This window comes from Archocentrus centrarchus, chromosome 13 (assembly GCF_007364275.1).
Source record: "Archocentrus centrarchus isolate MPI-CPG fArcCen1 chromosome 13, fArcCen1, whole genome shotgun sequence".
Taxonomy (NCBI): Eukaryota; Metazoa; Chordata; class Actinopteri; order Cichliformes; family Cichlidae; genus Archocentrus; species Archocentrus centrarchus.
The window spans coordinates 3,697,953-3,724,045 of record NC_044358.1 but is presented as its reverse complement, the minus strand read 5'-3'; the positions used below and the strand labels follow the sequence as shown (position 1 = coordinate 3,724,045).

The following is a 26,093-nucleotide window of genomic DNA, read 5'->3' as shown; positions in this document are numbered from 1 at the left end:
AAACTAAAATCAGGAAGAGGGCAAATACTTTTTCACACCACTGTAGTTTACTCCAAGTACACATTTAAAAACTTCCAAACAGGTTTGAAAGGGAGCAGTTTTGTGTTCAACTGTTTTATGAATACTTTGTAAGAGAGCCAATAGCATGAACACAGTTATGTGAAGCACACAGCTCCGGCTGTGAGCACAGACATCCACAGACTTGTTATTCAAACCATTTGTGTGAGACAGGCAGCCAATCAGAAGAAAGTTGGCTTCAAGGGAAGGAGCAGTTCTAAAACAGCTGTTTTCAGACAAAGGAGGACTTAATTGGCTGGCCCAAGGCCCAGGATAAGATATTAGGATTATTTTGAACAGAGAATGGTGCAGAGGAACTCGAGAAGAGTCTGAGAATAAAAATATCCAACTGGAGATGAGCAGAATAAGTTCCTTTTAAAGTAATTTAGAAACAGAAACAAGTATGTAATCGCCATTACACACAGTGTCCACTAGAGCACACTAGTGAGCTTTTAACTGGTCAATCCAGCATCATTCCAAGCATGACAGCAGAGCTTTGAAATGAAGCAACAGATGAGATTCTGGACAGGAACAGAAAAACATATCAGGAACTTTGCTTTAATGGGATTTTTGACAGGAGGGTGTGGAGTGGAGAGGCCACATGCACAAGTAAACAGGCTGACACACACACACACACACACACCCATACATACACACATACACACTCACACACACTATTGGTCCCCATTGTAGCGCCATTAAGGGTATAATGTTTTATTTAGCACTTAAAAATATGGGTCCGTCTACAGACAGATAACTGCAAGCTGGTGTAAGGCTGGTAGTCATCAGTGGAGCACTTAGGCACCCAGAGTTCTGTGTTACACTCACTCACTCAAACATAGCCTCAAAATGAACCAATAAAAGGAGGCTTCTGAGCCTTTGTACATGTAGCAGCTTCCTCTTCGCCCTCCCATCCATGTCCCTCTTTATCATAGTGTCGAGTTGTTTCTCATTCAGTAAGAAAACAAACAGGGCTACATGAACATATATGTTTGCATATAAATTATTGGCATTTTAATGATGCTATGTCAGTACTAAGCTGGAGGGAAAAAAAAGACAAGACCTGTGAAAGAGCTACACCCACTGTCATCACATTCCACTGTGTAGAGTCTCTCCACCACGAAGGAGATTCATTTTTAGGGTCCACTTTCAGCTCTTTGCAAAGAAAACAAAAACAACAACAACAAACAGCCTTCAAATCAAACTTAAGTGTACAATCTGCTGTATTTTCTTTAACTGTACGAGTGTCAAAAATACCCAACTATTTCCAGCTGTGATCTGCAGAGCGATGATGCTGATGGATGTGCACATATTCCACAGATGCTGTCGTGTATGTAGCTCTGGAGAACATGGCTTCTTTTCTGTGATGATGCTCCTGGAGTTCTGAGCTACACTGGTACGACACAAAAGCAAAGGATGTTGTCCAGGAAGAAAAAGGCGAGTGACGAGAGGCCAGGAGGTCATGTGGCATCCTTATTGGTCATTTGACTTTCTTTTTTTTTTCCCCAGTCCCCCCCCTCAGTGTCCTCTTTCTGTTAGAGAAATGCAGCAGCTGCATCTTGGTGGTGAGAGTGTCAATGAGGTCTGATAACAGTGTTTTCTCTTCTCTATTTTTTTTTTTTTAATTCCATGAAAATGTGTGTATGTCTGTGTGTGTACCGGCAGCAGGACTGACTACAAAGTCAACCAAGCTGTCGGTGATGCTTGAATTTACTGTGTTACTAAACATTGGTGTGCAACTGAAGCATCACATTTGGGGCTCATCACATGTCCACACCAGGCTACAACCCACCATTTGTCTTTTTTTAACCCCCACACTTTTTCTGTCATCCAATCAGCCAAGACAGGGGCGGGTGGGGCCTAGGCTCTGAGCCAATAGGAAAGCTTGTACCACCTCCTGGGTCTGCTGGGGTGTAGTGTTGACGTCCTCCAGGGCATCTGCCACTGCAAACTGCCGGTCCCTCAGCCGGTTCCAGTTGGACAGTACGTTGTGGTATTCAAACACCTTCTCATAGTTCCCCACTGAGTTGTAGAGTTTGATCAGGCCTCGGTAGTCATACTCCAGCCCACTGTAACCCTCTCCAAACAGTTTCTTACCTGTGAAGACAGGGAAATATCACAAAGCATGTTTCATTCACCTTATCTGACTCAAGCCCATTTTTTGGAGAAATTTTTCCAGATAGTTACATGTACTTCTTCCCCTTGTCTTACATTGTAGCAAGTTGATGTCAGGTTTTGAACTGATGAGCGTGGGCTCCACATACATGTTTTCCATATTTCTAAATATTAAGAAGACTCCATCCATCCATCCATTTTATTGCACTCATCCTTTTTTTGTAATATTTAGCCTAAAAATATTGAGATGTGATTGTGGTCCATACTGCTTATGTATCCTTGGAAACCATTTGGAAAAGCCAGGCGTGTTCAAAAGCTCACTGAATGAACTATCAAACAGCTGTCACACAGCACTAAAACATGTATAGCTGCAATCTAAGTGGCCATTAGATTCTAATAGGACTCCAACTGATCTGAACCAAGAACATATGCTACAAGAATCCAGCAGCACAGAGGGAAGGAACGCATCAAGGAAAGAAAGAAAGAAAGTGTGCTTCCAGTTGATCTATAGCTGACATGCATTTGTTAGAGGACATTTTTTTCCTCTAACAAATGTGGGGACTATAATGTATCACCATAAGAACAAAAGAGCGTACTTCCACATTGTTTGTGCATTCATTTCTGTGGTTTTCCTTTAAGCTTTGAACCAAGAGTCAGACTTTTATTTCTATTATGTTTGTACTTATTTATAGTGCCATCTGGATGCTGTGCATTTGATTTAGTTTAACATTCCCACAGAGTGAACTGAGCCACTAGATGACCTGTTTTGCGATGCCCATTAGTTAAGGATCATAAGGAAACCCTGACTGAGTTTAAGCAGCATCATGACTCAGGCCTTAGGTCTTGGTATACTGAGACATAGAAACATGCATGTATGGTTGTTTTAGTCTTACTGACCAATGGCGATAGAGCGTAGGTAGAGCCTCTCTGCATCTTCATACTGGTTCATGTCATAGTTGTAGAGGGAGGCCAGGTGACCCACAGACAGAGCCACCTCATAGTCTTCGTGACCAAGTAGCTGCTCCTTAATCTGGATGGCTTTGATGTGCATCTCCTCTGCCTCCTGGTTATACGAACACACATGCAAAACAAGTAGATCTGAATGATACAAGAGAAAAATCTCAATGGCAATATTTTGTATTTGGTTTCCGTGGCCTTTCCAATAACTCAAACATCGAGCTACTTTTCCACAGAAACAATGTGCTGTTTTGGTTCAATGCCAGTAAGTGTGGTAACTAGGTCAAAGTAAACTTGTTATATTAGGCTTTGTTGAAAGTGAGTTACAGTGTTTATTGTTTTGCCTTTCACAAATTCTTCTTCAGTCTATTTCCACTTGTCGTTGGACTGAAAGGAACAACGTGTAGTGCCAAGTTAGTCTCTCATGAACTGCAGGATATCAGATGTTTCCCTGAAGTCATTTCAGCTGTGGACAAGAACCTTTACAGGATCACACTCAATCTCCACTCTGCCTTTCATAGGCCAGACCAACCAAATAGAGCATCTAACATATACAGTCTTTTCAAATGTGCACCACTTTGATATTTGTGTAATCCCAACATAGACTGCAAAGAGAATATTTATATATTCTGTTCGACCAGAGTTCAGTCTGTCACTGACGTATCAATGAGCAGGTCTCCTGTCATGTGACTGACTCTCGGGGCAAAAACTGAAAAAGCTTGGTCAGCTCTATTTTTAAGTCTACATCTTGGAATATTGAGGATCATCTGATTAAAATACCCCAATGCACTGACAGGAGTGTGAACATGAATAAGATCAGACAAACAGTGTTTCCAACCCATTTAAAATCTTAAAAACAATCAAAATCTTGAAACAAATCCTAAAATTGACAGAAAGCTAATGAAGTGAAGCTAAAACTGGAGTAATATGCTCATTTTTTCTCGTCTCTGTTAAAAGTCGAGCAGCAGTATTTTGTACCGGCTGAAGTTGACGACTGTAGACAGAGTCTATCTCCTATGTTTCAAGTAACAGTGTAAAAGCACAATAAGCTTATCACAAACCAAACACGTCCTCCCACCTTAAACTTCCTCATGGACTGGTAGAGTCGTCCAAGGTTGCCATAATGTTTGGCTGTCTGTACATTGAACTCGCCGAAGGCCTTCTTGGCCAGCTGCAGTGAGGAGAGGTGCAGGTCGTGAGCTTCCTGCAGGAGGCGCTCTTCTGTCTCTTTATTGTGGCAGTCAATGGCGATTTCCTCCAGAATCAGGGCTGTTGGATACAAAAGGATAGTCTATTATGACATAATGTACAGCTCTGAACAATACAGTACTGTGCAAAAGTCTTGAGCTACCGTATTTTTCGGACTATACGTCGCTCCGGAGTATAGGTCGCACCAGCCAAAAAATGCATAATAAAGAAGAAAAAAACATATATAGGTCGCACTGGACTATAAGTCGCACTTTTTGGGGGGGGGGGGGGGGTTGATAGAATCCGAGACCCAGAGCAGAAATTCCATCTTGAACGGCAATTTAAAATAATAATGGATTAAAGAACAGGACGAACACGGTTACACCTACGTTATGCTAACGTAGCACATTCAGCTACATGACGCACAACGAACACGTGTTCGGTATTGTAACGTTGTAAACACACTTCCAAAGTCGGCGATATTCACAACAAAGATCGTCTTTATTAACAGAAAAACGGCTGCTGTAGGCCACAGCCACGCCAACCACAACTACAACAGCGGAACAGCAACACACACACAGGCAAGCTCTCGGTCTTTTTCTCTCTCTCCATGCTGCCTTCACGAACCTCCCGAACAGTCCGAAATCCCACAACATCAACACGCTCTCTAACTAAGAGAATCGCTACAGTATGTTAACGTAACATTAAGTTATTCAGATAACCATAGCATAAAGAACATACTAACAAGTTAACCAAACCATCAACCCATTGAATTCTTCATCCTCGGTGTCACTTCTAAACAACTCCGTACACTCCGTAGACGAAGCGCCGCTTCCTCTTCTGTGTCGCGTTAGTCAGACTCGTCGTCAGCTGCAGTTCCAATTATTCCAGCCTTTCTGAATCCCAACAGGATGGTTTGTCACTGAAGCCCATGTTTTCTTGATCCATCCAATGACTTCCAGGAAAGTTGGGTGGCGCATTCTCCCAGTTGCCGTTAAGCTGTGCTCTCCATCCATCATCCACTGCGCCCACAGGTTACGCAAGACTGCCTTAAAGCTGCAGTTCACAGAGATGTCAAGTGGCTGGAGTATTTTGGTTCATGTGTTATAAATGTCACATATACGTCGCTCCGGAGTATAGGTCGCACCCCCAGCCAAACTATGAAAAAAAGTGCGACTTATACTCCGGAAAATACGGTACCCCTCTTTTCTTCCAAGGAGCCAGCCTTTCTTGCAATTTTTTTTAAAGTGGTCTTGAGCAATTGTTCTCCAGGATTCCTGAAGGTCTTTCTTGGGACACCGGCTGCTTTTTCACCCATTTTCAGAGAATTATTATTATTTTTTTTTTGTTAAACTACTTAACATTGCAGTAAAAGCATACCTGGTTAGAAAAAAAAAACGCACACACAGTGGAACACTATCAGTCATGTATTGGCCTCCCCAGAGCCCAGACCTCAACATTATTGGAGCAGTGTGAGATCATCTTGTGAGAGAACGAAGCAAAATGCCACCCACATTCAACAAAGAGCTTTGGAATGTCTTCCAAGAAGTCGGGAGAACTATTCCTGAAGCCTATGGAAAGAAATTATTGGAAAGCTTGCCTAAGAGTTCAGGCTGTGTAAAAGGATAAAGGTGGTCATACCAAATAATGAGTTTCACGCTAGTTAGAATTCTGTTTTTGCCTTATATAGAACGTAATAACATGTACACATGTTTCAATAAATTGTGGCACCCATTTTCCAGAAAAAAACAGAAAATTGATGGGTGGCTTGAGACTTCTGCACAGTACTGTACCTTAAATACTGCCATGTCATCTGAAATGGTAGTTACTGGAACCTGACCTTTCACAACAATAAAGGACTCCTCCCAAGTTGAAAATACACTGTTGCACATATACAGCTGAAAGAAAAAGTTGTCAGGATTTTTGGATTGGATCCTCACAAAACGCGGTCTGATCATCATCTGAGTCACAGTGACAGACAAACACAATCCAGTAACACCCAAAGAAATTAACCTTTCCAGCCTGGATTGTGAGTGAATATTTAGCCTGAAAGGTAAGTGAATAACTTTGCTAACAATTTGAGATCATTTGAGTCAGGAGTTTCTGTAAAGAACATGAGATTCAAAGAGTGGGTTGTAGAGGAGCCACTCCTTAGAAAGTGTGCTTACTGACAAACTCTGCTCTGCCCCGAAAAGGCTGGCATGAACCATGTGTTAGTCACAACAAAGTTTACAGGACCTTAGAAGAAGCATCCAGCTGAAAAAAGCGGCAAAAGTGTTTCTAATGACCTGGATCATCTTCAATCTTCAAAGTCATTAAAGTGTGTACAGATGGTGAAAACTGACTCGGACTACTCTCTGTATGAGTAGGTATCCACCTCTGGGATAATGTTCTCTGAAAAAATAAAATTTTATTCCTCCTTTGAGCATTTTGGATTGGAGCTGCTTTGCTATTTATGGGCCTGAACACCTTGTTCAGAAGCAATCAGGACGGAAGCCAACAAATTGATGCTTAGGAAAGCATGACTGATGTTGCACGACAGTGACCCAAATCATACAATTAAATCTATAGCAGAATGTTTGAACTCTCTCAAAATCTGAGCTTTCCTTTTTTCGCCAAAGACAAAGAAAGCCAAAGAAAAATCAAACCAACTGTGAGATGAATTTAGTCTGATTATATTTGTGTAATTGTGACTCAGATGAAAACCAGACCAGATTTTACTTCTTCTTGCAACTGTATTTGAAGCATAATTCTCACCTTGAAGATGATACTCTCCACTTTGCCTGCCTTACCTTTGACTCTCTTGGAGGAGGCCAGCAAAAGATGGTCCTCAGGCAGAATGTGAGTGATGATGTCTATGGCACGTTCTGCATGGAATCTAAGGGACAAGCACAGCTCCCAGTCATGTAACTCAGACTTGGCTGGAAATGCTATACAGTCAGGATAAACACTTCCAAGAATATCAAGCGTTTCCACTGAAAAAAGTTGTTTTGAAACTGAACAGTTCAAAAGTTGATCAAAGGTCATTGCATTATGCAATGCTGAATCACTGCCTTTGTATGCAAGAGCATCACATGATTAATTACACAAACAAGAAACGTTTCCCTTCGCCTTTAAATCTGCCCGTGTACAGTTAAATATTTGATAGATGCAACTGCATTGTAGGGCTGCAACGATTAGTCGAATAAAAATAGTTGATGACGAATTTAATTGTCGCTATTAGTCGTTTTTTGTTACGGATGAATTTTTTAATGGAGTGAGCCGTCTTCCTGTCCGTCTGAATGCTATTGTGCATGCGAGCTTCACGCATGCACAATAGCATTCAGCGGCAGGTTTAGTCAAGGCGGCTACTGGTGAAAGAACATGGTGTACCAGATGATCCAAGGTTTGGGACAATTTCACACTCACTCCGTTTTTTGTTCTTTTTTTTAAACAGTGAGTGAGGTGTGAAATTGTCTCAAACCTTGGATCCTTTTATTTATTTATTTTTTAAACGGAGTGAGACGTCTTCCTGTCCATCTAGCTCCAGCGAGCTTTACACATGCGCATTCAGCGGCAGGTTTTGTCATGGCAGCTACTGGTCAAACTGTGCCAACTTTGATTTACAGGGACAAAAAATTTCTTTTTTTTTTTTTTTTTTTAATGGTTGGAAAAATGAACCGTTAAAGTTATATGAGCAGCAAACCTGATTAAAATTCTTGAATGAAGTATCTATCTTCCCTGTGTTTACTACCATATTTTAAATAACCTTATGCTAAATGTAAAAGCTGTTAGCTAAATAAGTGCCATTTCATAATTATGTGATTCATAATCTGATCAGGTGACTAATTGTTTCAATAGTCGATGACTAATTGACTATCAAAATAGTCATAGTTGCAGCCCTATTGCATTCACTGAAAGCATGCAGCCATATTACATAAATACTAGCACAGATACTCAGGTTCTGAGTCATGGTGCTGGGCTTCATCTACAACACATCTTGTCCAGAATTTAATTAGCCGAGTTTAGAAGCTTCACTGCACTCACAGAGCATTGTCAAATTTCCCAGAGCTGTACTGGTGCACATATGAGGAGTAGGCTAGGTCTTCATGGGCTGTGGCAACATGGATGTTCTTCCCACCAAAGACAGACTGCCGGATATCCAGGGCTGTCTGGGATTTGTTTATCAGAAAGGTTTTAATTAGATGAAATCACTGAAAACATGGACACATTCCTGTAGCTTATCACTCTACTTACCTGGTAAATAGCAACTGATTGGCATATGTTGTCTACATTTAATAAGTAAAATCCGTAATCTAGCAGCGTATCGGAGTACTTGGGATGCTTGTGTCCAAAATGTTCTCTGTAAGACAATATTTTGAATCAGAATCTGTGGAATAATGTAAAAATACTAAGAGGAGTAATGTGGAGTCTTTATTAAACCCAGCGGGTTACCTTGCTAGAAACACTGCATGTTTGATCAGCTGCTCTGCTTTTCTGAACTCTCTTTTCACCACGCAGGCCTGCAGTGAAGAGACAAACTTTACAGGTCTGTCTCAATTTTATATGAGTGTATCTGAGACATTTTATAAAAAGACTAACCTGTGTGACAAACAAACAAACAACTGTTGGAGGTACAAATGATCTGAGTGTTACCTTGGAGGCCTGTCGAAGGACATCAACCACTACTTTAACAGGCAGCCCAGGAGTAATTTCCTTCATAGCTTCGATACACCACCTGTATGCCTAGGAGACAAGATAATGGCAGACAAAAAGCAGTTACAGTTTTCTCAGTATCAACACTGTACAAGTACCACACAAAAGCACCATCAGTGGTCAACCATACGCACCTCATCATAGTGGCTTTTGGCAAAGAGCAAGGCACAAAGCTCGCCATACAGCGCTGCCTTGTTGGCCTGGTGGCCATGTTTGGCTAGTTTGTCCATGTAAGACTGAGCAAGCTTGAAGGTCTCCTCCCCCAGGTGGTACTTACAGTTGCCATTACGGACATGAAGCAGCCTGACGAGACAAGAGAGAGCCGTTTCAGTCAGTCTCAGGCTAAGACTGTGTGTTGGTCAGTATTTATTGCTGCATTACCATCTCACTGCCATTTCAAAAAAGCAGTAGAAAGACAACTGCTGCACTGGTTTCCCCAAGAACACCAATGTTATTCAGTTTTTCAGAGTTTGCAAAGTATATACGTCTATGCACCCTTCTTCTCTAAGGTGCCAATATGGAGAGGATAGAAAAGAAAAGGGAAAAAAAAACACCCTTCTCAAAACTCTTCACCTTACAGTAATAAGTAGGAAAAAAAACCATCAGGTCACTGGATAACTGACTAAATAATTAACAGTTATTTTATTTTGCATCTCAAAAATAATTACAAAATAGGAATATAATAACAATGAGACACTAGTATTTACTTTTGTTTCAACTTTGTTCATTTACAGCAGAGGTTTTCAAACTTTGTAGAATTCCTCGTGTCAGAAACCTAATTTATTTTCCACATGCCACAATTTTTAAATCAATTACTACCAACAAAACAAGATCCAAGTTCAATTACAAAATTAAAAACAAAACAAAACAAAAGACCAAACAAACACAACAACATGGCAGCATCACTAACGTCTCCTTGGTTTCATCCTACAATTCTCCCGAATGTCCACACCTAACCTGCGGTGGCTCCATGTTTGAGAATCACTGATTTACAGTGTTTGTGCACTGGTCACGTACAGCATCCAGATTGGCAATGTGGCAGAAAAAAATGCCGTATGACAGCTTTTGTGAGCAACATCACATTTATATCAGTTCATCTTAGGAATCAAACATTTGCAAAAACCCTGCAGATGTAGCCCAAACTTATATCAGGTGCAGATGATGTAATCCTTTTAAATTTAACCTAGCATGTTAGCATGCTAATCTTTTTTCTTAATTTATCCTTAAGATTGTTCAAACCACAAAACAAAAGGCAGTTTTTTTTTGTTTGTTTGTTTTTGTTTTGTTTTTGTTTTTTTTGGGGGGGGGGGTCAATTTTTGTGGATTTCTCTCTCTCTTATTGATAAACTGGGAGGGGTGTCAAGAGGAGACATCGTAGGAGTTAGAGCAAAGGTCAGAGCAAGGTGAAGGAACTATAATATATAACCATCTCAACAGCATCAAAGATGCTGTGTACAAGAACAGGATGAGCAGACTACATTCTGAGGAAGCTCAGATCCTTCAATATGTGCAGCACAATGCTGGAGATCTACCAGTCTATGGCAGCGAGTGTCATTTACTCTGCTGTTGTCTGCTAGCAGGTGAGGATGGGGAGGGCAGCATCAGTGTCAGACATGATTTAACAAACTAACCCACAATGCCAAAACCATTATTGGCCACAATCTGGAGGTGTCTGAGTCAGTGATGCTATATAAAGCAATTCATTTCCCATTTAAGTACAGATGCAGAGGAGAAGTGTGACATTTATAGCTTTGTTATTCCATGACAGATCGCTGCTAGTGCTAGTCTGAAGAAAAGCTTAACTGTCTGCTGTGACGTACAATTTCTGTGCTTTATCTGTTTACATCTGACCAGAGTCAAATCAATTAAAAAAAAAAAATAGATACAGCTTGTGTAACTCTTACAGGACTCTTCATATTAATCACCCAGTGGCTGTACTGGAACAAAGCACATTTTGTGTAACACCATATCTGTTATAACAATTAAGGTATTGCAACTATAGGACACAGCGGTTTACTTGTGAATATGAGCAGATGTTTGAGACTGACCTGACGCAGCATTCCACAGCCCGGTAGCAGTGGAGGACCTCACTGTGGAGCGTGCACAGCTGCAGGCACGACAGAAACACTTTCTCTGCATCTCCATACCAGCCCGCATCAGACAAGAAGCCACCTACAACCAAAAATATGACATTCATTTGACTGACACAGAATCAGATATGGTGTCTGATGGTCATAGCACAACTTTACATTTTAAACACCAAAAAGGGCTGAATAAAGGGTAATTGTGGTAAACATACAGAATTTAGGCCCTAAATTATTTGGTGTCAATGCATCATACATGGCAAATTTTCCACTTTGAATTTATTATAATGTATATTGTAATTTATCCCCTTTATCTATTATCTACCAAAGTGCTACCTGTATTTCACACAGTGCCCATCTAAAACCTTCGCTCCCCAGCCCTGCCATTTACCCAGCACAAAGCCAAACTGGATGGCCTTCTCTTTGACGTGAGCATCCGACTCTGCGATGTAGGAGCAGCGGCGGCTGAAGGAGTTTGCCAGAACTGAAGCCACTTTCACACCATGGTCCATTAGGGCCTGGAAACAGTGGTGCAGGAGGTGTCTGCATTGATGAGGTCAAAGGGAGACACGATGTCAACAGTGCCAACTAGCAGAAAAAAATAAGTACATATGACCGTTGCTATTCTAACTGCAGTGATGAGCTGTTTACACAAAGCTCCTCAGAGCAACAACATAGTGTGCAGTGAACATGAGTGAACACTTTAATCAAAGGCTGTTTTTCTTTAAGAAGGACATTCACAAGCAGTTATACTGTAGAATTATTCACCTACATTCACAATATGGGCATTTCTTAGACTAAAGGAGACTCAGATGAAACAACGTATTTGTTATAGCCGTCAAATTGCACAAAATTCAGGGCCTACTATATGATCTATAGACACGCAAATTCCTTAAATTATCTTATTGTTAAAATTGTGTGATGGAAGTCAATAAATATAGATCAAAATGGTCAGTGCTGCCCCGTCCTCTGTTTGGGCATACGGAGTGCCCCCCACGAATGAGCTGGCGAAAAAAAAAAAACACGTTGGGGCTCAACCGGCCAAATCTAACATTTCTTCTTAGGGTGAAAAGTTAAACCTGAGCTCAGTTTGGAAAATGGTCATAACATGGACTCACTAACCCACATCAATTCAGTAAAAACAGATGCTTTTAATATGAACAGCTAAAAGAGGAATGTGTCATTTAACACTTTATTATTAAATTTTAAACAACGTGGATAAAGATGGAAAATGAAAAGAGACATTAAGTGCATTGCATTACTGATGAATGCTGGAAAACAAAGTAGAAATAGAGATGGCCCGAGGAGGGGATTATGCTTTAACATAAATTCCAGATGAGGAGCCTGTTTTACTACTGGAAATACTCTTTCATACTGTCCATTAGACATAGTTGAGGGGTGAGGAAAGAGTCCTGGCTGTCAACGAATGTTCTAAATCAGATGTAGAATATTTGTGGAATGCATATTTGAATGGCTCAATTCTGTGGTGGTGTTTCTTTGCTTCTTCTTCTTTTTTTTTTCCTCCAGTGAATAATAGCATGTGCGACAGAAATAAGGTTGACTCCCTCTCCTGTTAAGATGATGTTATTCACTCCCCTTGCATCCTTATGGTTTTGAGCCAAAATATACCATCATCCATACACCCACTCGCTCGCTGTGAATTCTAATATTGACGATTATTACTCAAATATTGGTCATTGTTGTTTTCACACACAGCTGCTCCCAGTAATCTTTGGGTAAATTTCACGGTCCTATTCCAGGTTCAGCTAATTACTGAGGTTGTTAATCCTAACGTGAATTCCAGGTTTTCTGCTCCAGAAAGGGTTAACTTCAACTCTGACCCTGAACTTAACCTGCTCGCTGGCAGGTTCTCTTCTCTGCTGTTGAGTGCTTTTTTAATCTATCAGTTGAGAATGTAAGAAGGGCGATAGCAATTATATGGTGATTGTGGTTTTATTATCAGATCAGAATAAAATGTGTAGATGCCATCTTTGTTACTCAGTCACCCTAAACCAGGGGTGGGCAATTCCAGGCCTCGAGGGCCGGTGTCCTGCAGGTTTTAGATGTGTCCCTGATCCATCACACCTGAATCAAATGGCTGAATTACCTCCTCAGTATGCAGTCAAGTTCTCCAGAGCCCTGCTAATGACTTCTATATGTGATTCAGGTGTGTTGAATCAGGAACACATCTAAAACATGCAGGACACCGGCCCTCGAGGCCTGGAGTTGCCCACTCCTGCCCTAAACAGTAACGGAGCTCTCAGGCCTCTTTCACACCAACAGGGTTCCGGAGCCCGTGCCGTAATTTGAACCGTTAGGCGGGTTTTCCACCGCCGAAGCACTCGGTGCTCGGCTGAAAAACGGGTTCAATTCCGGCCCCGCAAGCTAGCTGGTCTCAAACCACGAACGCGTGACGAAAGCGGCAGAAGGGCGTGACTCTGCCATCTCAACATAAACTTTTCTACCATATTACATGTGTATTACATGAGAAAAGCGAAGCGATTTTCACGGCTGTGAATCAGGTTGGGCTCTAAGGCTGAACTTGCTGCTTTGTATCAGTTCATATCACAGATAAAAGGACACAAAGTGCGTACTTGTCGTCTTGCTCTAATCACTGTCTGTGTTTCCCTCTGTGCTGCACACAGATGCTGCAGTAGTTTGGTTTGGACTGTAAAACGTATTTGCAGCACAAGAAAGGGGAGCGTGTTCTCCCACGTTTGTGCGCTTCGGCTTCCGTGTCCAGACGAGGACCCGCCCACGCTCATACGTAAAGGAGCAGTTCACAGAAACGCGGTGGGAACGCGGGCCCGTTCTTAAGCATTTCGCCGGTTCATTGGGAACAGCACGAGCACTGGCACGCGAACCGGTTCCTCGGCTGTGGGAAAGTAGCATCAGATAGTTAAACATCTACAGTAGCACTGTTCAAAAACAAACTTGTATCACATTATTTACACTGATAGAAACATTTAAGTTTAGTTTGTTAAACCTGCTTCCTGCAACACGGCCCGGGACTGCAGCGCACATGTGAAAGTGGCTTTAGATGAGTGATGGACTGATGTGAATGTGTAACCACAGTTTAGTCCTATTATATTCTTACCTTTTGTCTGAAGCCCGCAGCACTTTAGCAAACACCTCCAGCTCACAGAATTCTCCCCCCAGCTGGCAGAGCCGGCCCTGCTGGTACAGCTGAAACACACAGTGGGGTGGGGATAATGAGATGAGAGCCACAGGCAATACAACAGATGTCATGACAAACAGAGCTGAGTCTATATTTGATAATGTGCAGGTGAGGAACAAATGTTGTAGAGACAAATGAAAGTCTAACCTGTAACTACAAGAGCGCCGTTTCCCATTTTGTATTATGCTTTAAGTGATGCAGACAATGTTGTCTGCTGAACAGGAGTTCAAACAAAAAAAAATTGCTGATGTCTAGCCTGTCATCAAAATGCACTTAGCTGGAAACTGTTATACTCAGACCGGGATTATACGCGTTTATGGACATGCACGTGGGCTGCTGTGGACGAGTAGTTTTTTTTTTTTCTTTTCTCAGGTTTGCTTGCAGTCTGCATGGACTCACGCAGGCTTGGGGTATTGCTGTTAAGCATGCTCGCAAATGTTCATATGGAGCTTCACAATCATCCTCCGATAACAAAATCAACACTACTCAGATCCAAATAGACCCTTGTACACTTCCAGGTGCAGATACTATAATCGCCAACACAAATGGCTCACCGTGGTCATGTTTGTGGGGGAGTCACAGATGTCTCGCTCCAAAGTTCTTGAGTGAAATCTTACCTAATGTCAGAGCAGCAGCTGCAGTAGATAAATGCTGGGATGTTACTTTCTTTGTGCAGCTTTAAGCTTTCAGGGCTTGTAAGTTTAAAATCACAATCACTCTACTAATAAGCAGCCATTTTTTTCCTGACAGACATTTTGCTCACCTGCCTGTGGAAGCTGGTGGGAACAGGAAAGAGGAAAATATGTGTGTGTACTGCTGACAAGATGACCCAATCTTAGGAGATAACCGCTTACTAGTGCTTGCTAATTGTGGTGATAGCAATCAATTCCGACAGCAAACCGGTCAAATTCTCGGCACCAGGCAATCAAACCACTGGCTAGAACCCTGCATCCTACTGTGTTCACACACAGTGACGTTTGGGGTTTGAGTTAATTATCTCTAAGACTGAAGTACTACCATGAAATCCACAGACATTCACATTTCCCTCAGGATGATTAGGCACACTTTTGGTGAAAGACTGACGTGTCATCGAACGTCAGAAGATTAATATTTTCATTTGTACAATATCACCAATAGCATTCAGATCAGGCTCAGTGGTGGTGAACTGTGATAAACCTTTTTCAGTCTCCATTATGTAACTGGCCCTGTTGTCCTGACAGCACCCAAACATGCTTTCTGGCTGCCATCATATGGACTGTGACAAAATCTTAGAATTAAGTGTTGCCACTTCTTAGCTCTGCTGTTAACACCTCCGTGAAGGTATTTAGGCAGTTTTTTGGAGCTATAAATCTAAATAAATAAGGATAGAGTCACAGCTTTCATTAGGATAATCACTAGTGAAATCTGATAAAAACTGCTTTAAAGGCTTGCTGGCTGGAGAGGTTGCATCAGACTTTATTTTTGTACCACTTTAACAGACAGGGTCATAAAAATTCTGTCATGATCTGGCTTTACTAGTCAAAACCTTAACCACACTATCTAAGACAACAGATAAACACCAAATGCATGCTCAGTTCTCATGTCAACTCTACAAGCAGTAGATTGTTTTGGTTTTTTCCCCTACAGTTTCACCAGACTACAGCATTTATTGTGCCATATTTTTTCCATTTTACACCCTTCCCCCGGAGAGGGGTGTTGGATTTTATTCTGAATGCTGAGCCTTCTTCTACTACATTATCTGAGCCTTTGTTTTGTCAGAGCAAAGTGATAAAAAGTTTGTCTAAAATCTCACATTGGGATTTTCTGTTTCTGCAAGGGAAAAACTGCATATATGACCCTGTTGTGCCCAAGACACAGACTGAGGATCCCACATATGTTTAATGTTATGGTATGAAACAGACCACTGATAGTGATTATCACAACATGCAAATTTACTTTACAGCTATAGTTGGGGGAAAAACGTTACACTTTGCTACAGTTTAACTACAGTCAGATACATCTTCAAGCACACCGCTGAAACTGACATGAACCCCTACAGTGTACATACATCGGTGCAACAGCACTCTGCTATTTATAGGATGTTGGCTTGTTCGTGTTCAATAATAATCGCCACTGTTGTTACAGTTATACCTTCGATTTGTTGTGAAGACTTTAACAAACTTGTGGCACATGAATTGGTCCAAAGCAGACTTCGAGCACATTGAGAGAGCTCCAGTATCACTTAAGTCTACCAGCACATCCAGCTCTAATCTAAACAACATCTTGTCAGTGGCACTCTACAGCAACCATGATCTCACCAGGGGCTCAAAAAATGTTGCTCAAAGATGCATCAGAGCTCGTGTTATAGTGCTTTCCTAATCATGTTAGGGGGCACTGAGCACATGGAGTCCATGTCAGTGTTTTTCTCCTGGGAAGTGGAGTATCTGAGCTCTAAGGGAAAACCCTTTCACTTCATTAACAGGAAATCCATGCTTTGACTGAATTTGCACCAGAGACATTAAATAACAGAGAAAATGTTAATGACAGAGTAGCGCCTTGCTGAGGTTTTCTTGTGCCAGGTTGAGAATTTTACCCGTTTGCAATCAGAACTCTTTACTATCACCGCAATTACCAGACTCGGATTTGTTTTTCCTCTGGCTAGATTGCTGCACTGTAGAATTATTTCACCGCAATTTGCAATCTACCACCAGGCACGGCTTGTGTTGTTCACAATGTGTACGCGCGATCTTGAAACAGTCCTGTTCATGCTTGATTTCTCAGGGTTATAGAAAGCAAAATGTGAGCAGCGTGAAACGAGGTTGAAGAATTGGAAAAAAAGGGAGCTTGAAGGACAATTTCAGGCTTAAACATAAAATCCCAGGAACAACCCCCCCCCCTCCCCAATACACACACGCCAGACTGAAATTTTTTTCTTGTTAGAAACCTGATTTCTACATGCTCTTTAAAATAATTGCCCAGATGCACTTCACTTTGCTTCTAGAAGGACTTTGGTATGTACCCACTAGGACAATAAACATGTATATTTGATCATATAAGGTTCAATCAAATGTTAATGACTCCAGACATAGCCAACTGGAGGATTCTCACTTTTACCCCTGATAGTAATTGTGAAGAAAAAAACTATAGAGCTTCCTTCGAGCTGTCTGAAAAGTTTCATTCTTCAACTGTTAGGAAAAACCTTAAAAAAAACAAAAAAAGCTTTTATACAATAACATCATCGTAATGGACCGCTGACATTGGCTAATGAAAATTTTACGCCACCTTTAGCTTAGTTTTTTCAAGAAGGACTCTGTAGTACAAAGTTGACCATACTCAGGATATCATTTCTTGATCTGGCCCCTTTAAACACCTCAGACAGTACGACTGGAAAAGCACAACTGGGAAGGAAAGCTGCCAAAAATGTCAAACGTTAACACTCATCAGTATCACACCTCAATCGTGAAGACATGGGAGCATCAGTTGTGCATTTCATTAAATCAAAGTTACACGCTCTGTCACAAGACAGTTTTTCTTTTCCTTTCAGCTGCTGCAGTGTTGGTGTTCAACAGTGTGAGGGTAAGTTCAGAATCATTATAAAAACACCACAGTGCACCTAAACCTTTGTTGGCAAAAGTGAAAAAAAATAAAATCACACTTGCACATCACAGTATACAGCACACCTCGCAGCGACCTTTATGAATGGGAAATCCGCACCAGCAATCAGCTGATTGTATTAAAAGATTTGGCAATGTGCTCCGGTGTAGTAGAATGCTTTATAAGGTGATGCACAATCAGCTGTTCTGTGACATAGTTTTATGCAATGTGCAGCAGCCTACGGGAATGGCTTCAGCACTGAACAATCCGACATCGGAGAGCACAATAATAGTTTTAAATTTAAATACCCATTTAAAGTGGATCCTGTGGATGAGTGAGCAAAATACAATACCATCAGGCTCAACACATTTCTGACCTGGAAGGTGGACAACACAATTAGCTACCAAAGTGTAAAAGAGGCAGGGAAAGATCTTGTTACCAAGGTCAGCCTCAGGCCCCATTTACACGAGAACATTTTCAGCTGAAAATGGTAACATTTTGATGAGTTTTGGCCTCCCATTTACACAAGAACAGTGTTTCCAGTCCCTGAAAACGATACAATTTGAACACGGGTTCCAGAGTGGTCCGGTCTCCGTCTCTGTGTAAATGGTGAAAACTTCCAGTCGTTGCTCTGCTAAACATCAGAACGCTTGAGAAACACACAATGCCCAGTTTCTTCCTGACTTAGTCTTAACATAAATGCAGTAACAAATATTTTTCTATCTGTGCCTTAAGAAATGGGGGTGAGAGAGAGAGAGACACGTCGAGAGAAGAAGGAGACTTCATGTATTAACATTACCCACCTAGTTGCCCCAATTTGTTACATTGGCACGTTGTTTTAATGCAGGTGAGGCTGCATTTTTTTTTTTGGCAACTGCAAATTGCAGCTTAACGACCAGCATATCATATCTGCTAATTTGTCTTATTAGTATGTTCCAAAAACTTCTGTGTTTAAATTTTAAAGCTTTGAGAGGGATTATATTAGAATATGGCCTATTTTGAAATTTTTGGTCTAATAATAGTTTCATAAAGACAGCCCCACCTGCTTCAATGGATGCGGCGCCTGCCAGCAGCAATAGCTACACGCACATCAAGAGAAACCTCGTTGCTCAGCAATCTTGTTGGCATTATTCTGCAATAGTTTCTGTGCTGGGAATCCCAGATGATTTTGTTCTAATGTCTGAAATCATATGACTATGGAAAGCAGCACGCTAGTGAGTACAGACTCATAGAAAATAATTTTTTTAACTTGGGACACATAAGCTGGGTGCCTTGAGTGCACTCAGTGCACTGTGGCCTATTTAGTTAAGCTACAAATGATGTGCAGGTTTCCCCCAATCACCGCATCTAATCAATTGGCTAAAAAGTGATTTCAGTCTAACATGCTTTTCTTTGGTTGTCTACAGGCCTTCTCTGACATTCAGCAAAGTTTACAGGACTCTTCACAAAATCCGTGCAAATATTTTCATTTGTAAATCTAAGTATTCACAGTTCCAAGTGTACTTTTTATTTGCTAATGTGTAAACAAATCTGTAAATGTGCACAGAGAGAACAATGGTCTGAAAATGTTTCTTAAATAGCTGGAAACAATGAAAAGTCATAATCTGTTGCTCAGGTCGAGTTTGTGTTACACTTTACAGCTTTTTTTACATATTTACCAAACTGAAATACACAAGCCAAATGTGATGCAGCTACAAAAACCTCCAAATACATTTGCACACATTTCTGAAGTGGAAGTGCAGACTCAAAGGATTTGCGTTAAAGAAATAATGATTTTTACACTTCTCACACAATTTGTTTTAACTAATGGTGTTATCCTCATTAAAGGATGATCACACCACTTATTTTTTTTACTGGCTTTTGGGTTACTTAGATTATGAATTATTTCGAGATAGATGTATTATATTACTTTCAAACACCTTTGAATAATTTTACATTTTTTAACGAGCAATTTTGTCCGTCTGAATTGAGCCGCCTGCTACAAAAATTTAAAAACCCTGCCCCCACGTTGATGACATATTGCCACGTATTAGACAGCGGTGTATATACACTATCATAAAGTTTCTTGTGTTTCGATTTCACCTATTCGAAAATGGCTAAGCAAGCAAGGAAAGACAGGGGCACATGTTGTGCTGCCTGGAACTGCGACATGTCGAAGCTCGAGGACAATATAGGTGTATTTGAGTTCCCAAATTCAGAGGTCACCAGAGCAGCGTAGATGCATTGGACATTAAAGAGTATTTCAAACGCAGCATAACCCCCCGAGGCCCAGCAAAACAGCTCCACGCTTAAAATAAGAAGTGCAGTTGCCAAGAAAAACAGAAAAAGGCTAAACCTTCTGTACTGCGTTTATCCAGTGAGTGCAGGCTGTCAGATTATGTTTACATCATAATGCTGGGTGTGGAGCGTCCACATATATTTACTCTGTAGGAGGCCGTGAAACTTTGGGAAAGGAGTCTGATACAGGCCATTTCTGTCCGATGACACTGATGCGGCGGTGAGTTGCTGAGGATTTCCAGGATTTTTCTGTCAATAATTGCTACAGTTGTTGTAAGCCAATGTTGCAGAAACTGCCTTTGAAGTGGATCTGACATTGTTGAATTCTGACGCGTAGTGAATAATGTGAGAATGTAATCAAACTGTTTATCAGAGGGAAAGTGTGGACATTAGGACATTATCTGGCATAATGTTAGCTTATAACCAGCTGTTGTTGCTTAGCCAGTTTGTTCGTTCAACCTATGGCTGCTGATGGAAGGTCTCTGAGTGATTAGCAAGTTTCATGAAACTGTGATGAAGTATGCCAAAGCTATTCTAAATTTTGTTAGGTGTTTGCCTAAACATATTTTCGTAATGTATCTCTGTGTACATAGCATTCTTAGTACACCAGCACGTTCTATGATATAGCTATTATATCTATCTGACAATAAATAACCGCGACAGTATCGAGAATAAACATGTTTATGCACATTTTTGTGTGTTAGAGCCCCGTCTTCAGTTCAGGAGATGAAGCTTGAGGTGAACAGGAAGAGGATGAGGCGGAGATGAGGGAGGAAAGAGAAGGTGGAGGAGGCAGATAAAGCCCCAGGCATAACTTCTCGATTTTCCAGTTCACCATTGATTAAATCAACTGACTCATGAGTTCCTTTTCACTTTGACACTGAGAATTTCTGTGAGAAAGGTCCAATACATCACTGATCTGCACACTGTCCATGCTGATTTCCTTGATCCTATACATGGTAATACGTCATCAATGGGTGTTCACGGGTAGTTTTTAGTAGACGACTGATTAGCAGGCATGAAAAGAAAAACAAAACAAAACAGAACGACAAAACACTTCTGCTCATCAACTAATGAACCACATCATCAAAATAACGTTGTTTCAAGGGGGGATTTATGACTGGGTGGATCAAGGTTTTTGATCAAATCTGTGTTCAATATAGTAGTTATACCTCAAACAGACAAACATACACTATAGCAAGTACATATATACATACATGTGTGTGTGTATATATATATATATACATATACATATATACACATATATACACATATACATATATACACACACATATACATATATACACATATATACACATATACATATATACACATATATACACATATACATATATACACATATACATACACACACATATATATATGTGTGTATGTATACATATACGTGTATATACACGTATATACATATACGTATATATACATATACGTATATACACGTATATACATATACGTATATATACACATATACGTATATACACGTATATACATATACGTATATATACACATATACGTATATACACGTATATACATATACGTATATATACACATATACGTATATATACACGTATATACATATACGTATATATACACGTATATACATATACGTATATATACACATATATACATATACGTATATATACACATATACGTATATACACGTATATACATATACGTATATATACACATATACGTATATACACGTATATACATATACGTATATATACACATATACGTATATACACGTATATACATATACGTATATATACATATATATACGTATATATACGTATATATACACATATACGTATATATACGTATATATACACATATACGTATATACATATATATACACACGTATATACATATATATACACACGTATATACACATACACACGTATATACACATACACACGTATATACACATATATACATATATACACGTATATACACATATATACACGTATATACACATATATACATATATACACGTATATACACATATATACACATATATACACGTATATACATATATACACGTATATACATATATACACATATATACACGTATATACATATATACATACACATATATACACATATATACACGTATATACACATATACATATATACATACACATATATACACATATATTTGTTAGGTGTTTGCCTAAACATATTTTCGTAATGTATCTCTGTATATACACATATACATATATACATACACATATATACACATATATTTGTTAGGTGTTTGCCTAAACATATTTTCGTAATGTATCTCTGTGTACATAGCATTCTGTGTACATACACATATATACATATATACATACACATATAAACATATACATATATATATATACACACACATATATACATATTAGGGGTGGGACTTTAACGCATTAATTTCGATTAATTAATTATGGGGAAATTAACGCGTTAAAAATTTTAACGCATTTTAATCGCACTTTGCACCGTGGAACGTTTCTCAGTGCGCGAGTTCCCAGCATACAGATTATATCGACGCACAATGTCCAAATTAGGGGCCGCATCCTGCGAAGGACCCGGCCCACGTCTTTCGCAGCCCACGAACGCCACAAAGGCCGGAAGTGAGCGGCTAGCCTTCATATCAGCTGCCGTCACCTCTGCGTAGCTCATGTCGCCTAGCAACCGTGAGTGCGAAGCACAGCTGTGTAAAAGCAGCTGGTTAAACGGAGAACGAACTTTTTCTCCTTTTTGTGGTTTAATTTTAAGTCTTTAATTCAAAATAAGCTGTTAAAACAAGCATGACACATTTCAACATCAAGGAATACAGCTGAGCTAATGATTAATTTCCAGCTATAACAAGTGAGACATTAATGTTGAATAAAACTATCCAGTTATGATGCTTAACTTTAATTTCAGGAGTTTGCTTATCACAGGAGCACTTCCACCCTTCGTTGGTCTGTGTAGTAGACTGGTGGGAAAATAAACAAAATTTTGAAGTTTAAGCTTATGTATATTGATTCATTCATCAACTAAACTTAAATTAATATTTCTCGTGTCAAATATTGAAATGCGATTAAAATGCGATTAATTTCGATTAATTAATTACAAAGCTTGTAATTAATTCGATTAATTTTTTTAATCGAGTCCCACCCCTAATACATATACATATATACATATACATATAATATAATTTTGACAGTCTGTGCTTAAACATATGTCAGAGCCTTTTTTTAAAGGTAGTTTTTCAGGTAGGAAGTTTCAGTATCAGCTGGGTGAAGATCGGAAACCAGCTGTATTCATGACCTTGATGTTTCTAAAATCCTGCCTCTGTCTGTGGCTCAAAGGCAGCACTGTTTTGATGCCTGACTTCAGTGTGACATTTCAACTGCATGTAGTATGAAGAGAGAATTGTTCTCAAGGTTACAGCGTTTTAATATCGCTGTTTGTGTTTTATGGCAAATTGACGGTGACTGTCCGCGAAAGCTCACGTATGTTCTAAGTACATATGAGAAAGGCTAACGTCACTTTAACTCAAGTGGGTCAGACCAGAGAATGACAACACAAAACACTACACATCACAAAATCATAGTTACTTGTGTAATTAGCGACAGTCTCAATGTCCTTTATGAACTCGTAATCAATAAACAAATGTTATACTGATATAGACACTAGCTACCTTGACTGTTAAGGAGGGGTGAAGCTGTATAACTTGTTCGTTAACCAAATCAGACCTTCTAAGGAAGAATTTTCAAAAGCTAGTGTAACGTTATCGACATTTAGCTAATGCTAGCAGCAGTGTTAGCAGCTGCCTATAGAACCTCGCACAGAATGCTAGCTGTCATATCATTCTGCGTCTCTTGACTGCTAGATCCTACCTTATAATACACGTCGAACTGTATATTTTCTGGGAGCGAGCGTATGTCCCTTCTTGACCGGCTGTAGTTGTCCACCACAGCCGAGATAGCGGTGTTGTACAGCGTTTCTGGGATCCATTCGAGCTCCACCGCAGCCATGTTGTTTTCCCTCACCAAAAAGCCCCAGAAGCTACAGCCCTCCCCAACTCTCCTTACATTCACTACCTTACCACGATTAAAGCCCTTCTCCCGCGAGTCCTCATGCAATATTCGCTCCGTATTGACACTACAAATATTACTGTAACAGACAAATCAGCACTTCAATTTAAAAATCGCTATTTCATTTCCATCCTTCTCTTACATCTGACTATTCCTCGACCCTACACCAGTTCCGTGCCCCCGTCCCGACGCACACACTCCCGTGTGCTGACGCAATGACGACATTGCACAGCCGATGCTCAACCAACAGACTCAGATTCTCAACAGTCACACTAACCATAAACAAAATAAAAAAATGAATTTACTGGCGATTGTATCAATCATTTGTTCCAAATCTACTCTTGTCTTGTCATCAAGAAATTCTGCTCAAAACATCTTAATTTGGTAGATAATGAACATATACAAAGACAAAAATCATCCATACCTAAAACACATGAACATTTTCCTTTATCTGTTTAATGTTGTCCATTAAACAGATAATGTCCAGTTCTTTGATTTCCCATATAATATGTAAAATATGTTAAAATTCCCACATTTTTTTATGTGGCTAGAAAAGCGCTTAGCAATGAGGGGTGGTCATTGTTAAGTGTCAGAAATGTGTTACAGCCTCAGTACAATTAAGAAGCAATGCTATATGACTGAAGGTTAATGACATTGATGTGGGGTTCAAACATTAGCACAGATGGAGGTATTTCTATTTTTCATTTGCTGTGAAAGCAATTGAACAAAAATGCAAGGCAATAGAAATTATAATACCAGCTTCAAATTTTGAGTAAAAAAAATCGAACCTGTGAAAAATATATATATAAAATGTGTATGTGTGTGTGTGTATATATATATATATATATATATATATATATATATATATTATATATATATATATATATATATATATATATATATATATATATATATATATATATATATATATATATATCAGGGGTGGGACTCAATTAAAAAAATTAATCAAATTAATTTGTAATTAATTAATCGAAATTAATCACATTTTAATCACATTTAACTATTTAACATGGTAAATATTAATTTAAGTTTGGTTGATGAATGAATCAACATACATAAGCTTAAACTTCAAAATTTTGTTTATTTTCCCACCAGTCTACTACACAGACCAACGAAGGGTGGCAGTGCTCCTGTGATAAGCAAACTCCTGAAATCAAAGTTAAGCATCGTAACTGGATAGTTTTATTCAACATTAATGTCTCACTTAATATAGTTGAAAATTAATCATTCTCTCAGCTGTATTCCTTGATGTTGAAATGTGTCATGCTTGTTTTAACAGCTTATATTGAATAAAATAATTAAAATTAAACCACAAAAAGGAGAAAAAGTTCATTCTCCGTTTAACCAGCTGCTTTTACACAGCTGGGCTTCACACTCACGGTCGCTAGGCGACATGAGCTACAGGTGAGGACAGGTGACGCTGATATGAAGGCTAGCCGCTCACGTCCTCCCTTTGCGGTCTTCGTGGGCTCTGAAGGACGTGGGCCGGGTCCTTCGCAGGATGCGGCCCCTGAATTTGGACATTGTGCGTCGATATAATCTGTATGCCGGGAACTCGTGCACTGAGAAACGTTCCACGGTGCAAAGTGCGATTAAAATGCGTTAAAATTTTTAATTCGTTAATTTCCCCGTAATTAATTAATCGAAATTAACACGTTAAAGTCCCAGCCCTAATATATATGTGTAGCTACAGCACTCGAGTTGCATTCAAACCTGTAAACAAGCACAGTGAGGCTAAGCTCTAAAGAGCATCTTGTAACATCAGTGATTCTTGGTTTGCTCAAGTACCCCATAAATGTTTAGCTGGGCTTAGATCAGGTGACTGGGGAGCGCTTGGTCTACAAAGCTTTGAGGTTTGTTTGAGACCAC

The 26,093-nt window shown here is 39.8% G+C and overlaps 1 protein-coding gene across 1 annotated transcript; it reads right to left on the bottom strand.

Annotated features, from left to right (window-relative positions):
* Positions 1–1,561: 1,561 nt before the first annotated feature.
* On the bottom strand, positions 1,562–24,390 carry appbp2 (amyloid beta precursor protein (cytoplasmic tail) binding protein 2). The gene is made up of 13 exons (XM_030744715.1): positions 24,006–24,390; positions 14,194–14,282; positions 11,488–11,639; positions 11,061–11,184; positions 9,147–9,315; positions 8,953–9,042; positions 8,752–8,819; positions 8,554–8,659; positions 8,344–8,468; positions 7,110–7,195; positions 4,208–4,398; positions 3,070–3,235; positions 1,562–2,154 (listed from the first exon to the last, which is right to left on the bottom strand). Exons 1-13 carry the CDS (start codon positions 24,141–24,143, stop codon positions 1,892–1,894), a joined length of 1,767 nt encoding a protein of 588 aa, XP_030600575.1. The 5' UTR covers positions 24,144–24,390; the 3' UTR covers positions 1,562–1,891.
* Between the last annotated feature and the right edge of the window lie 1,703 nt (positions 24,391–26,093).